This window comes from Apodemus sylvaticus, chromosome 4 (assembly GCF_947179515.1).
Source record: "Apodemus sylvaticus chromosome 4, mApoSyl1.1, whole genome shotgun sequence".
NCBI classification, from domain to species: Eukaryota; Metazoa; Chordata; class Mammalia; order Rodentia; family Muridae; genus Apodemus; species Apodemus sylvaticus.
Window position 1 is genome coordinate 53,853,606 of NC_067475.1, and position 16,191 is coordinate 53,869,796.

The 16,191-nt window shown below is 38.7% G+C and overlaps 1 protein-coding gene across 2 annotated transcripts in view; it reads right to left on the bottom strand.

Annotated features, from left to right (window-relative positions):
* Vav3 (vav guanine nucleotide exchange factor 3) overlaps positions 1 to 16,191 on the bottom strand; it is a 353,521-nt gene that overhangs the window by 48,076 nt on the left and 289,254 nt on the right. For both annotated transcript variants that reach the window (XM_052179412.1, XM_052179410.1), the window contains exon 20: positions 9,562 to 9,698. In XM_052179412.1, coding sequence (XP_052035372.1) covers positions 9,562 to 9,698 — 137 coding nt within the window. The remainder of the gene's footprint in view (positions 1 to 9,561; positions 9,699 to 16,191) is intronic.

A 16,191-nucleotide genomic window follows, 5' to 3' on the forward strand; every position in this document is an offset into this window, starting at 1 on the left:
TTAGATCAAGAGAGAAAACACACAGTTTAGAATATGTTCTTAGAGCTAATATTCTTGTATGTTCTAGAACTATTAGGAAAATGTGGTCCTACTCCTATGCAGTAACCTGCAGAGTTGCAGGGAGGGATGTTCAACTCCTCCCTTCTCCCTGCACCTTCCTTAACCCTCTTGATCAAAGACAGTGGTAAGTTCCTTTTTAGCCAAGTTTCTGTAAACCTTGCAACTCATGAGCTTCAAGCCTTGAGACATTCTAAGCCTTCCTCACCCAAACCAGCTCTGTGGAAAGGGCTCCTGGGACCCACACTGTACTTCTATCTGCCATTCCCTAAAGAATTTATCATTTTCACTTTTCTGCAGAATCATGAGGGGAAAAGGTAAAAGAAATTTTAGGAATAAAGACTAGGTATGTGGAGGGTAACAAAGTCTCCAAAAGTCAATATTGTCAATGCAACTCTTTATGCAAATTGAACAAGAAGAATATGAGGTTTAGATAAAAAAAATGAAAATTCCAGATAATCATTTTCTCTACTTCTGGAAAATGAAGTACAATCTTCAAAAGTATTAATCATTACACAGACATATAATTTTCTCCTTTTCAATTTCTTTTCATGTTTGATTCCTATGAACCTCTCGAAACCTGCATGAGTCACTGAAAAGTTAATATTCCCATTTCATAGATGAGGATTGTAACAGTAGTCTCTCACAAGATGAATCCTTTAGTGATTTTTCAAATGACATAAAGTATAAAGCAGAGGTAATGATGACTTTAAAAATGTATGAGAAACAAATGCTGGATAGAACATTTTGGAATAGTTATTTATTCTAGACATGTTCTCTGAGCCCTAGAAACAGATAAAAATGATGCTTCTTTCAGGGGTGCTGTAGCCTGGCCAATCAGGAAGCAGTGTGGTAGTTGCATGTTTCGAAAACTATTTTTAAATCAGAAAAGACCTGCCATAGGGCTCAGATAGTAATGAAGGTTTTAGTTAAGAAAATGGGATAGGCTGAAGATAAAGGCTAAAAGGCGAAGGTGGAAGGATTGAAAAAGTGTGTATCTTATGAAGACCATCCCAGACAATTGTTTTATTTATTTATTTATTTCCTTAGCTTAATAGGAAGAAAACACATGGTTGGCTAAGTCCTGCATGGCCAGATCACAACCCCTTAATTCTAGGTTCACTGCTACTGGCTTCATGGGAAATGCGTTTGTTCTCTCTCTCTCTCTCTCTCTCTCTCTCTCTGTGTGTGTGTGTGTGTGTGTGTGTGTGTGTGTGGTGTAATCTCCCACTGAAGCACACTGCAAATAAAGAAAAAACAAAGTAAAACATAAAACAAACAGAAGGTATCCTCAGAAGCATACATAAGGAAATGACTTTTACCTCTCAATTTTCTACCAAAATACCTTCGAAATTCACTTTCTTGGGTGTTAAAAATATAACATCAATCTCTCCAAAAGGAAGATGATAGGCTTGCCAAGTTTGCCTATCATACAGCCTTGAGAGTGAAAGAACAGAGGAGACCTTGATTTTAATTTGGCCACTGGCACCTGATCAAAGAGGAGACAATAAGCTTTAAAACAACAGCAGCAACCGAAACCACAGCTCTCGATGTGACTAATCAGAACTTGTGTAAAAACACTTTTATTCTTTAAAATAAGGATCATGTAGTTGAATGGTTTGCAGCTGTGAAGTATCACGGCTATTTTCTATGTTATTTAATTTTCATCGTGGATAAAAATACATATTTTTTGGCACTGATTGCAATTCTGTACTTATAATTGCTTTTTGGTTCCAATTAGCTCAAAAAATTCCCCCAGTGGCACATTTGGGTATTCATAAATGACAATGGAGCAAATAAAACCCATGATCTAGGACAGAGGATCCTCCTTGTTTCAAGAGCTTTTAGTCTATGAACAAAACACACAGGGAGTACTCTATTGTAGGAGAAATCAGAGATGGTACATTCCCATACCCCCTCTTTTTCTCCTCCCTCCCTGGCTTCCCTTCTGTTCTGTCTCCTGCTCCAGTTTCCCTTCCTCCCTCCCTCCCTCCCTCCCTCCTTCCAGATTCCTCTGCTTTCTGATAAGTATAATCTGTATTGTTTCTGGGAAACCATCTCTCAGATGAAAAAGCCACTCCACCATGAATGAGTCTTTGTGTTTACGTATCATATTACTTAAAAGCAACAAGTTGTCCCCAGTCATATGGTGTGAGCAGAAACGCTCTGGAGGCTGTTTAGCAACAGCCAGGCCTTACACCTGCACCAGGAAATGTAACCCTAAGTGGCCAGTTTCCTACTTGCTATGCATTTCATCTGAAGACAATTTTATATAGTTTTCAAGAAAAAAAGAAAAGACAAAGAAAGAAAGAAGGCGCTGCCAAAATGAATCCCTTAGAATGGAAGACAAAATAGTGTGCATCCCTTAGAATGGAAGACAAAATAGCGTGCATTTTCAGGACTCAATTGACAAGCCATTGTTTGAAAGACGTTATAATGAAAATGCAGAGAGCCCACTTACTTCAATAGAAATTACTGTTGGGATAATAAGAATGCACAGGAGACTAATATCTATTCAAAGAGAGAGTCCCAATCCATCCTGGAGTGGGAATTTGTATGCTCTGGGCATGGTGTGTGTTGAAAACATGACAGTCTACAATAAGATCTGACTTTCTGTATTAATGACTGAAGTGACTCACTTGAAAGGGAAAGCAGTTGAGAAAGCAAAAATTCTCGAAAATGCACAAATAGGCCAAAGCTCTTAACAAGTACAAAAGTCCTTTTAAAAATTCAAATGCAAATTCATTTGTGGTAAGTACTTCAGACTTTAATCTACAGGCTAAACTCTGTGAGTGTTTTTCAAAATAGAATTTACAAAAACCTCTTAGCAAAAACCTCAAAACAATGCATTCTCTATCCTGACTATTCAGATCATGAGGATTAGAAACTGGAGGAGTTGTTTCTGGTCCTTCCAATATGAAACACAGTGGGAAACACTGTAGGAAATTTTTATGTATTTGGATGGATGACTACATAGGTGGACAGACTAATAGGTCTGTCTAGATGGCTGGATACTGTTTAGTGACTACAATACAATAACACTGATTTATTTTACAGTGACCACTGTCATTCCCACTTTTTGTGTAATTATACTGGAGCCTTTAGACTCCTCTGGTTTTCAGCCATCACACTGGTAGATGACAGCCAATAAAACTCAGCAAATGGAACTTGGATTTCCTAAATTCTAGCATAGGAAATGGAAAACACTCAACTTGCTTCTATGCATAATCTCAAATGAGATGGGACAAGATACCAGAAAAAGTGTTTGAAACTATATTCTTGAAGCAATTTTAAAATTCAGTCCCTTAGAGAAGGAAAACGAACAAAGTATATAAATGGAGACCCTGTAAACATACACACACACACACACACACACACACACACACACAGAACTTTAAAACAGCCAAAACCTTTTTTATCTATGAGAACCAACAAGGAGGAAAGAACCTACTGTTTTGTTTTTTTTAAAAAAAGCATGAGATTAAACGGGCCAGTTTTCTACTATGAATCTTCCATATGTCCAGTCTGTAAAACAAAAGTTTATTTCATCATGACAGCCTACTTGAGGACTTTGCAACATCTTTAATCATGTTTTAAAATACAGAAAATAAATACATCAATTTCAGTCTGAGGTTTGGGCCAGCATAATTTTATTATATGCTGACAATCTGAAAATACTCCCCTTATTTAGTATCTATCATAGCCAAAATAATTGAGTTCATTGGAACACCTTGGGTTTTTGGCAATGTATAATAGATTGGTTTTCAACCAATGAGCACATAATGAGCTGGATATGGTGCCATAATTACCATGGACTCTTACCAAGTTGATCATGTACTCAGTGGCTCACATATGATTTATTTGGAGCTTACTGCCACCCTGGGTCCAAAACAGGCCCACTGTATCCTGATTTTTGGGAATAGGGCTGTTTGTTGGTATTATAAAGCACCAGCCAATGATTTTAACCAGTTTTATGAATACTACTCTTGTCTGCCCACCTCATGTGATAGGTAGAATTAAGCTACATAGTAATTAAAAGACCTTATCCAAGCCATACAGCTATTTAGCTACAGTAAATTACTTCACTGCAGATTTCTCACTCTGCTTCTGTTCCTTGCAATAACTCCAGCTAAATATCCTTTACATGATTTAGAGGTACTCATAAGACAATGCTGGTGCATGTTATGTCTAAGCCAGAAACTCTAGGTGAATTTTTAACGTATGCCTGACAATGTAAATCCATTACTAGTTGGCAGCAAGCATGAAAGATTCCTCTAAAAATAAGAGATCTAATGTCAAACCAATGGGAGTTCATCCTGGAGCAGGAAGGTGTCTCAGCAGTGAATTCAGAGCAAGCACTCAATGCATAATTGCTATCTGAAATAAGTGTGCTAACTGTTCTTCTCTGTTCTAAGCATTAACCACTCTTATTCCTAACCATTAGCTCTGCATTTCACTAAGAAAAAGTCATAGACAACTTTTGCCATTCAGAGCTTCTGCTCATTTATCTTGTGATTCTCTTTGAGTATTTCCAATGTCTTTCTAGCACCATACCAGAAAATCTTCACACATCTAGACAGTTAAAGAGAAAATTAGAATTAATAGCAATTTTCTTTGTGCCTAGAAAAACAAAACAAAACAAAACAGAAGGCTGTACAGGATGCAAGAGGAGTAAGTATGAACCCTGCGGGAACGAAGCCTGAACTGTCATATTTTTGAGATGGTGTGCTATAGGGAACAAAATAAAGAAAGAAATAAAAGTCTGTAAATATTATGAAAAATATTGAAAGTCTCACTCAAACCTACTGTTCTGCAAAAAAAAAAAAGCAAATAAAAATTTTAAAAAGGTGTAATTAAGTTTAATATATCTAAGGTATCAGAAAAATAGGAAACAGAAACCTTGGTTAGGAAAACATATCTACAGATTTCTCTTCAACAGAGATAAATGCTGGTGGCACATACTGTGCAGGTTTCTAGGAATCCTGCTGAGCCGTTCCCATAGTCTCCACTGTGGTCTCAAACACACCACTGCTCAGGTACCACTTATATGCCTCAATAGCTCCAATATTTTGTGCTTAGCTTCACTATTTTCTATTGATATCTCTAGAAGGAGAAATTGACTGGCTTTTAGAATCCTCAGGGGAGGCTTATAAAGTAAGTTTATTCTTAGCACTGCTCAGACAAATCCCAAAGTGTTTTCTGTCTGTCGCTCCTGTTACCTGGGGGTTCTCTAGTGAACTCTCCCAGAGCTCCTGCTTAAACCAATGCAAAGCCCCAGAAGTAAATGCACCAGCTCTGGGTATAATGCTTAAGATCTGATGAAGACCTCAGCTCAGTAACTTTGGAAAATTCCATCAGAGCCCTCCCCTCCTGTAAGAGAAAGGTGATAGAGCATATAGGTACCCCCTCCCCTCTGGGAAGGAGAGACTAATTACATTCCTCAGGCCACATCAGGGATCAACTACTGACCACCTGCAGATAAGGGAGGCCCAGAGCACACAGAGATGTTCCTCAGAGCAGATAGACAGCCACCCGACCCTCCCCTCAAGACAAAGAAAGCCCTTGCCACCTCATTCTCTAAGGACCAATCAGTTTAAAAGTCACACTGTTTTGCTCTTCACATTGTGCCTAGTGGCTGTTACTCTGTTCTACCCCTGAAAGCTGTATAAAAACTGGCCAAACAGCTGCCCGAGGTCACCACCTCTCCTTCAGGTGCAGGACGACCCCAACCCACTGGAATAATAAATTCCTCTTGCTTTTGCATCTATCCCCAGCTCCGCATCCCTGATTTTCAGTCAGGGGTCCCTGGTAAGCTAAGGCTCATTAGAGTCTTATACTGACAGCTTCTGCATTTGCATTTCCAGTAGGCAGCTGCAACATATAAAGTCTGACCCTGAGACCACCATGGTGAACAGAAGTTTAAAAAGTTCCTGAGCAGGTATCTATAGTCTACAACCTCCCAAAGTTCCTGACAGGGCCAGTCCCAAGTGTCCACCCTGGGATTCTCAGTTGCTCAATAGCACGCTAATACCAAAGATGGCAGAAGAGCTATCTTGCTAATCATTTAGTGAAAATAGACTGGCATGCCGTCAGAAACTTTACGATACTGAAGAAAATGCATTTCCCTCAGCATAAAGAAGCATGTAGCTCTAGCCATAAACATCATCAAACTTGTTAGGGTAGCATGAGACTATTCAGTAGTGAGAGAATCTCAGAAGACAGCACAGTATGAAAGTTAAGAGCTTAGCCTCAGGATCAAGAATTTCTAGGTTGGATTCCCAGTTCTGAGCAATAACTATGCAACTTTGGGTTAGCTATTCAACCTCTCAGTAGCTTTGACTGCTTATGTATAAAATAAAAATTACAATAGCAATTGCTTTTTTCACTACTAATACATGTGTTACTATATGTGAAATATGCTTAGAAATCTACTTTGTATCCCCCAGAAAACTGTATAATAAATTTAAGTTGATTGTGGTTTTTGTTGTCACTATTCTAAGTATTTTTTAAAATGCCAACTTCTGCCTAATAATAGGGGTTGAAGTAAGGTAGTAGACAGGATAATAAAAGTATCACTGATGGGTTTTTAGTAAAATGCCATAAAGTAGCAGGGAGAAGCACACGGAGATTGTTCTCAGTTGCCTTTGTGCTGTTGTGATAATGTCCCATACAAAGCGGCTTCAGTTTATAATTAGAGGTTACAGTCTATCATTGCAGGAAAGTCAAAGTAGGAACTTCAAAGAGCTAGTCATACTACATCTACAACCAAGGGTAGCGAGAAACAAATGTATGCTTGTTCACCTGTTTGCTTGTATTGAACAACGTGATTTCTTCACTCAGACAGTTCAGAAACCCCATGAACAGGAGATGGTGCTTCCTACAGTGGGCTGTGTTCCCATAAAGAAATTAACTTAACCAAGTCAATCCTGCAAAGACATGCCCACAGGCGAACCTCTTACCAGGTGATTCTATGTTGTGTGGAGTTGGCAATTAAAGGAAATCACCGCAAGGATGGTGACAGTTGCATGGTTAAATGGGAGAATGGTAAACTAAGAAGTCAGCAAAGCAACAAGGTTGCAGTGCTGAGTCGGTGGTTCATAAACACCTCTGTTAGGAAACAAAGATGTGAACACAGTTTGGCCAGAAGGAGAACACTGAAAGACATTAATAGAGTATGTAAACATCTGAATTTCACAGGGGTATACAAGATGGCTGTGGTGGGCGAATTCTGTCAGTAAGGATAGCAATTAAAGATAATCCCAGATGTCACATGGCACAAAAGGGGGGGCAAGTGTCATGATTTGAGCAGAATTTTTACAATAGAGATTGAGAAGAAAAAATACATTGAGGGTGATTTAGAAGCCAAATAAAAAGGAACTGATGAGGAAAAAGTAGGAGGAAGGATAGAATCTACAAAAGTGTAAGACTTGAGTCTAGAAAGTGGATAGATTAGGTGATTATGTTACCGGTCAATAAGGATATATAACATTTAAGCAATAGTATCGATTATTTTGAACTAAATGACAATTGTAAGATATTCTACTGCATATAAACAGAATAAACATCCTTTCTAAGCTCACACAGAACATTAGTCAAGATCAATTATTTTCTGGCCATAAGACAATTCTTAACTATTTTAAAATGATAAAGTCATATAATTTATGTTCTCCTTTGAAGACAAATTAAAGTAGACATTAATAACATACTAAGGATACCTGTCCAACCTGACTTTTATATTATGTAATATAGACATAAATAGAAAGATAACAAGTTGTCACTCAGCTGTATCATTAATATGTTTTTAGATACCAGTGGGGAAGATTAATGTTTTTTAGTCAAAGAGATTAAGAACATTTGGAAAATTCTCTAATACTTGAAAACCTAATAGTATATATCCTAACTTCCCAGAAGAAGACATAAAAGAGCAATTGGATGGTATTCTGAGCTGACAGAAAATAAACACAGAGTATACCAGAGTCTAAGAAGGCAGCCAAAATAGTATTTAGAACTTGCTGTGCTAGCTACATGTGTTAGAAAATTAAAACAAAGTGAAATAAGCAAATCAATAAACATATGTGTTACCTTAAGAACCTAAAAACAAACAAAATTCTCAAACAAATAATTAAGCCCAAAATAAGGAGAAGAAATTAAGAATAATGTCAGGAGCAGAAATCAATGATGTAAGAAAAAAGGAGAGAGAGAAGCAAAGAAAGCACAACCTACTTCTGTGTTAGGAATAGAAGATATCATAGACATCTAGTGAGCTACTGAGTGCAGACTACTTCCATGATGGCTTTGAGTGTTAAGAGACAAAAATGATGAGAGAATGGGAGAACCTAACAGAACAAACTAGGTAAAACATTGAGTTATGTGTTTTGAAATGCAAAGAGTGTACACATAGAAATGTGCTATAGACTAGATGCCAGTAGAGAAGGAAGTAGAAATTTTAGGACAGAAAATTCAAGAAAACAGGAGTCTTGAATAAGGGGGAAATTTGGGTCCAAATGAAGATGTGTCTAGGTGGATGGATATAAGAGTCAACACACTTCATTTGGCATTTTTCTCTTCCTGTTCTGGGGTGGATGAGCAATAAAAGGACAAAAATATTTGGGAAACATGTTGAGATTTCAGGAAAGCCAACTGGTGGAGATCAGTATTAGATCTAAGTGCTTTTTAGCAGTGAAACAGTTATAAAGATGCGCATTCATGTGTGCAGTGGGCTTTTTCGTTCATGGACCTTCCCTGTTTCCTTTGCCTTTAACCATGATCAAAATCCACTCGCCTGCCATTCTTCCTACTGAACCTCCCCTCCTCCCATTACCCTCACTGTACAATGAATAGTTAAAACATTCTTCAACTTTACTGGTAAATATTTCTGCACATATAAGAAAACACATATTCTCCAAATGAACCACAACATTCTGGTAGCCAGCTATATAAAATCTTAATGCTGTATCACATTTATGACAACAAAAATGTCTAAATTAGAGGTAGGCTTATTAGCAAAATGGGATTTCATCACTAACAAATGTCAACAAAATCAATTACTGCTTACATTTCATATATTTTATAAATAATGCTTAGAGAGCCCCTAAGATGATTTCCAGGTAGAGTGGGTGTACAAAAAGTCAAATAGGATCCTTAATGGCCACTGGCAAGTAAGTCAGGTGTTTTCCATGGATTGAATTCTTAGTATATTAAAGTCATGCATGCTAGATCATACCCACAGGGACTAGGTTTGGGAAAATGTTCCAACCAAGTATGAATTTTTAATAAAAATGGTAATTATGACTCACAGCCCTGACACTGTTTTTCTTTAGAGTTATAACATTCATGGCCATCTTGGCCTTGTAAACGTGGAGAAGTTTAATAAACAATAATCCTACCATACTATGTATGGTTTTTTTGCAGCTGAAGCACATAATCAGATTTTAACATCAAGAGTTTTTTGTATTCAAGAGCCAATCATCCATTAGATCAAAGTAGTTATTGTCTGCATCGTACCTGCCAGAACACACTGTGTGCATCTCCTCTCAGAAGTTCAACAGTGTCCCCTGCCTGAATATGCAGTGGTGGTCCTTCATGAAGAGCTGGGGGCGGGGTGCCAGTGTAGTTCCTAATAACCTGCATCTTCGGCAAACCTGGAAACAAACAACACACTGTTTACAACAGAACAGGCAGTTATGGCCTGTGGAGGTGAAACATGCTTCAAGAAAAGGAAAAGTAGGGTCCATTATTAGCAATAAGATATTTAATCATTCCCACCTCAAACAGCTGAAGCAAGACAAAAGCAATGCTGCCTGACTTCCTCCTCACCTGAGGCATCTAGCGAATAAGAAGCAAGCTGATCCCCTGATCCCTCACACACCTTTCCTTCCCTTACTATCAGTCTCTCTCTTTAGTTGGAAAAATAATCTCTTCAGCTGATGCCTGCTTCATAAAAAAACATATCACGTTTTGGAAAAGAATCAATTTTTCCATCAGCTCTCCCCTTTCTGCCTATTACTTTCCTCTTGGGCATAGGCTGATTTCATCACTAAGGAGGCTCACCCTTTCTGTGTATGTATCACACTGCCCAGTAGACGGCTCCTATCTTAAGGTTATCTTTGTAATTCAAAAGCAAAGAGGTGATGGATGTGGGACTGCAATTCTTGAGACATTTATATGGAGAAAGTGTCTGGGCTCAAATTTAGGCTTGCAAAACAGACCTAACAAATGGAACATGTCTAAGCCAATAGCATCAACAATATTAAAAACACAGATCCATCCCTGTCTTGCATTTCTTTCAATGTGCAAGAAGGGCCTCAGTTCAATATTTCATTTCAGAGAACCAGCAGCTTCAATTATATAGGGGCCTAATTGCTCCAATACTGCTCACAAATGTACAGCCTCAAAGTCTTATACATGAAGCTTCTCCCTCCTAGAAGAGAAATCACATATAAACACTGCCATCTCTTTACCATTTATGGGCATGAGCTATTACTTATTACACTTGAGTGTGTATTGTAAGGAGTGACCATGGTGGCTGGATGGAAGCACTGTACTCTGTATTTGGAAGACCAGTGACTAACATTTGCTTCTGGATATCCCAGATACTTTCAAAAAGCTACAGGAAACATTCCAGCAAAGAGCTTAGAGAGATCTCAAAATCCTTTGCAACCATTTATTCCCCAGCTAGAGCAGGGGACAAAACACATGTTGCTATAAATGCAACAGAAGCATAGTATTAACCAAGGCATTCTTATCAACCCAGTCAATGGAAGGCAGTGGGTTAAATCACTTGACCTTCTCTCCAGTCGAGCTGCTACAGCTGAGGAGATCCAAGATAAGTTGCTACATCTCCCCTTTGCTTCAGTGCTCCAGAACCCCTGAAGGGATGGTGACTTTTCCCCAACATCTTTCATGGACAGTTTCCCAATGTTGTAAGGTGGCACACTAACACAAACAACAGACTTTATTGTCCTTCCCAAAAATGCAGCATCCCAAGGTGAAGCGTTCATCAGACTTGTTTTCCACATGCTAAATGCCTTGAGTACAGAGAAAGCTCATTTTACAGTCTATTCAATTGCTACTACTAAACTAAAATGAAATCTACACCTCCCACATACATAATGGATGTCCAAGCCTCAGCATGTGAGGGAGGACTCAGCAGAATGAAGACTCCTCCACATGCAGGCCTCTTGCATGATAGGTCTTCCATGTTTGGGCTCAGATCTGAACCAAGTCCATTTTTCATTGAGAATCAATGCTTGGAAATTATCCGATCTGGTGGATTCTCTAGACAATTTTGATTTTATTCTATTTTTTAAAAGATATGCTAAAGGCAAGAAAGAATTTCAGTCTTTCAGCCTGAAATAACTCATCTGACCTTAAATAGCAAGGCCATAGGAGACTGTGACCTTCACTGTAGCTGTCTGGGCAACACCTGATGATAATGAGAGTTCTCTTATTGTCAACATGCCCATGGCAGTCATTCCCAAGAAGACATGATTAAAAATGCATAGATATTTAAGGAAACACATTGACTTTGATGACATGTCACTAACTAAGTATACATTAGAGATTATCATATAGAAATGTCCAATCTGCACACATGGCTATGAGAAGCTGGATCCGGAGGGACACTGCCTTAGGTCTATTTATATAGATTAGACTGCCATAACACATGTAAAATAATAACATCTAAAATAGAAAATAATATACAGGTGAACATGGAGTGACTAAGAAAATTGTTCTCCATTGCACAATAGTGATGAAGGACTTGGCTTTTATGGTGTGATTTGTTCCTTTTTACTAATTCTATCTTTTTAGCTATTCCTTTCTTAAGGGCAGCTGATCTAATTACACATTAACAGAGACAAGTTGCCCATGCAGTTCCTAAAATAAAAAGTGTGGCCAGAAGAAGGTTTGGCCCATGGTCATATTCAAAAGGATGTTGGAACTAGTATAAATTTAATCACAAACCAACTCACAAATACAGTGTTCTTTTAGTAATATCCTTTTTCTATGGGAATAACTTATAACCTAATGATGCAATAGAATTTATATATTTTGTCATTCCCAAAATAATCTGTGGCTATTTTTTTCTAATGGGTTAATATGTTCCATTTCACTATTGTCTATTGTTAGAGCCACAGAATTACAGAGATTTCAAAGGATAAAAGAATGAAATGAGGGCAGATTGATATAATAAAAATGGTCACTTTGCCCCTTACTTCTGATGCTAGCACAGGGCCAGCATTCAACACTGGAGAGAAGAAAAGTTACTCTCCAAAAGGTCCCTTTATATCCCTTCCTTCAAGGAGGAGTGGGAAGACAGTGATACAGACAGACAGACAGACAGACAGACAGACAGACAGTGAAACAGAGAGATACAGAGACAGAGAGACAGAGAAACAGAGATACAGAGACACAGAGACAGAGAAACAGAGATACAGAGACACAGAGATAGAGAGAGGGATATATATATATATATATATAGAGAGAGAGAGGGGGGGGGGGGGGGAGAGAGAATAAGGTCCAGTGGTATTGCCACGAACATAATCACAGTAATTGAGATTAAAAATCTTACTAAAAAGGAAAAAAGAATTGGTTAAACTGTCACCTCAGCAGTCTACTATCAGTTTAATACTTAGCATAATCTACTATCGCAGCAGGCATCACACTCCATAAATGAGATCAAGAACAGACAGTAAATTACATTTGCAGATGCTCACTCCAGGATTAGGCATTTGCTATTGATTTAGATTCAGTCCTTTTCTCCTCCTTAGAGCTTTCTGGGCAGGTTCCAAACTCTCTTTGAAACTGACCAGGACAATCCTGTGGGGGTTTCCAGAGACTGAACCACCAACCAAAGAGCATACAAGGGCTGGACCTAAGCCTGCCATACACAGGCAGCAAATGTATAGATTGGTCTTCATATATGTCCCTCAACAACTTGAGCAGGGGGCTGTTCCTGAATCTGTTGCCCATCTGGGGATCCCATTCCCCTAACTGCACTGCCTTGTCTGGCCTCGGTGGAAGAGGATGTACCTAGTCCTGCAGAGACCTGATGGGCCAGTGGGATAACACCCAGTGCGGGGAGCTCCCTCTTCTCAGAGAAGAAAGGGTGCAATGGAGGGAGGAGCAGTGGGGGAGGATCTGGAAGAAGAACGGGGGGGGGGGGTGGATATTGGGATGTCAAGTGAATAGATTAATTAATGGAGAAAAAACTTGACCATGATAGAACCCACCATACACGTTCCCATGGCAACTCATTGTGGCATCTAGTTTATCAACAAGATTGTCTTCTTAAAAGATGTCCCTGTATATCCGCATTGACCCACCTCCTTCCATCATAATTACTCTGAAGAAGGAAAATCTGTTCTGAAGCTTAGCCTTTAAAAAGTCATTCAACCTAAAAGCCCCTAAAGTCTTAAAAAAAAAATTAAAAAATTCCCTTCTGGATTACACAGCAAGGACTTCTGAAATGTAAAAACAAATCAAACAAACCAAACAAAAATTAACTATAAGATTAGAAAAAGTACTTTCTTCATTGCTAATAACCAGAAGCAAATAGCCAACATTCCTCTTTGAAAATGACTGAAATCATCCTCTTCATTCCCACATAAGAAAACCACTTCTTTGTGGGTAGAGTTGTCTGCTCTCTTTCTCCTCTAGGATTATTGGTGTAGCCACAGGGTTGTTCATCAAAGCCTGAGTATTCATAATGCAATTACCCTCAGGCACTAACAGCAAAATAACGTGCAACTTTCAACATATACATTTGGGACACCTTGGAAATTCCCTAAACTAAACAGAATCACCTATCTCTTATCTAAGGGAATATTATGACAGGGCTTCTTAGCCAAAGTTAGAACTCTAACCAAACATTTATCTTGGCGTGCTTTACTCCCTACAAGAAGTTGTTATATAAAGAATATACAACATCCTGGATTTTTCTCTTTAAATTTTGCTTACACTTGTAATTTTTCTTTGTCCTATGCTAAAAGAAAAGATCTCAACCCATCCTCGTGTACATGGAGATTTAGCACATGAAAAAAAGGCACCATTCCAACAATGGTCAAGCTCCCTATGACAGCCATTAAGTTCTAGTTAAAACACATGTAAGTACACGAAACACTAAAGTTACACTAATACATCGTTGTCCTCAGCAACAACCACAAACACAAATACAAGTGTTTTTAAAGGAGGACATGAAAGTTCTTGTCAAAAAAGATTTCCTCAAGAACTCTAAAGTGCTTTTTTAAGAAAAATGTTAATTCTCAGTTGGATCTTATTGGAAACATGCCAGATAAAAACTATTTCATTGACAATTTTCACTAAAACCCTTAAATGTCAGAGGATGCAATACTAGCCAGCACTATGTCTTCTAAGCAGGGCAGCGTGATGCCTACAACATAGAGTAGGATCCATTCACCATGGTGAGGTCCTTGCCCAAATGCAACTGGTCTAGGGCAATACCTGACAGGAGGATGCCGCCAATAGACAAATAGGCTGTCAGTTAAGTGCTAACCTTTCTTTCACCTCTGAGGCCTAATTTAAAATATAAGCATAGCCACAAAAAAAGTCCTACAAGATGCTCTTGGTTTATCTTTGGAAACTGATCACAGTTATAACCAATGCATTCATTCATCAATAGTATTTTGAGTACTACAGTGCTGGGCACGGCAGTTCCAACACAGAACAGGAACCAGATTCCTGTCCTCATGCAACTTGTTGCACTTTTTTTTGAAACACACAAGTGGCTGAATACAAAAGTAACAGTACCCTTGGCCATGGATATCCTTGCGGAGATAAGGGGCTTTTAAAGGATAGTACCATCCACAGAAGATTTAGAATTTTTTTAAAAATATTTTAGGCTAATAAGTCTTGTGTTGGATCCTGAGCTAGTGTTTTATTTTTTCACTATTAGTTTCTTGGCTGGGACTTCTAAACTTTAAGCAGGCTTTGAAATTTCCTTCTTGTGGAAACATGTCTAAGCCCATAACCAACTCACTATGCGGAAACTTGCTTTTGAGACAATTACAGTGAAGTAAGTAAGTAGTGTTTGGCATCATCCCAACAAAAATCTCTTTGAATCAACATACAGAGTGCTGATGAAATGGTTCAGTGAGTGAGAGAGCTTGCTGTGCAAGCATGAGGACCTGCATTTGGATCCCAAGCACCCATGAAAAAGCTGGGCATGGCTGGAAACCTGTAACAACAGCCCAGAGGCATGGCAAGGAAGCAGGGGGATCAGCAGGGCTTGCTGGCTACCTAACCTGATCACAACACAACCAGATCCAGGGTCAATGAGAGTCTACGACTTAAGAGAACCATGCAGAGGGGTAAAGCAGAATGCCTGATCTCCTCCAGCTCCCATCAACCACAAACAAAAACAACACACACACACATACACACACACACACACACACACACAGAGAGAGAGAGAGAGAGAGAGAGAGAGAGAGAGAGAGAGAGAGAGAGAGAGAACAAGAACATATACAGAGAGATACATAGAAAAAGATCTACACACATAAACACACACACTCACACACACAAAAAACTTTTATTTTGCACACACAAAGGCATTTGATTAATTCATTAATTCATCACTCATTACTTTCTGAGACCCTCCTGAAAGAATCTTGGCCTCAGGCTCTGTGTTCTAGGCTGAGTGGGGGATACTGGGCTTCCTCGGGAAGGTCCACACATTCCAGGTGTCTTTCCAAGGCAGCTCTGCTCCTTCCTGTGCTTGTAGTCTTCCTTGAGAAGCAAAGGGAGCCTCAGAATGGAAACCATCTGCTCTGACATAAGCAGACAATTTGGTGTAAAAAAAAAAACAAAACAAAAAATAAACCCCAAAAAAACTTTCATTAAAGAACTAATTGTTCACAGAGGGAACACTTCCTGTCAATGATTTAAAAAGAAAAAAAAATCTAGAGAGGCCTCCTCTTATAAACCATAATGAGTGAAATGAAAGGAATTGTTGCTGCTCAGATACAAACAAGGATCAGGCATTGAAGCCTTCTTCCAGCTTCATAAACAGATTAGCCACTCTCTGGTAATGCCTACTGAAGTCTTAGAGAATTGTGAATTAAAAGTGAAGGATATAATAACACCCTTTGAAACTTATTTTTAATGGATTAAAAA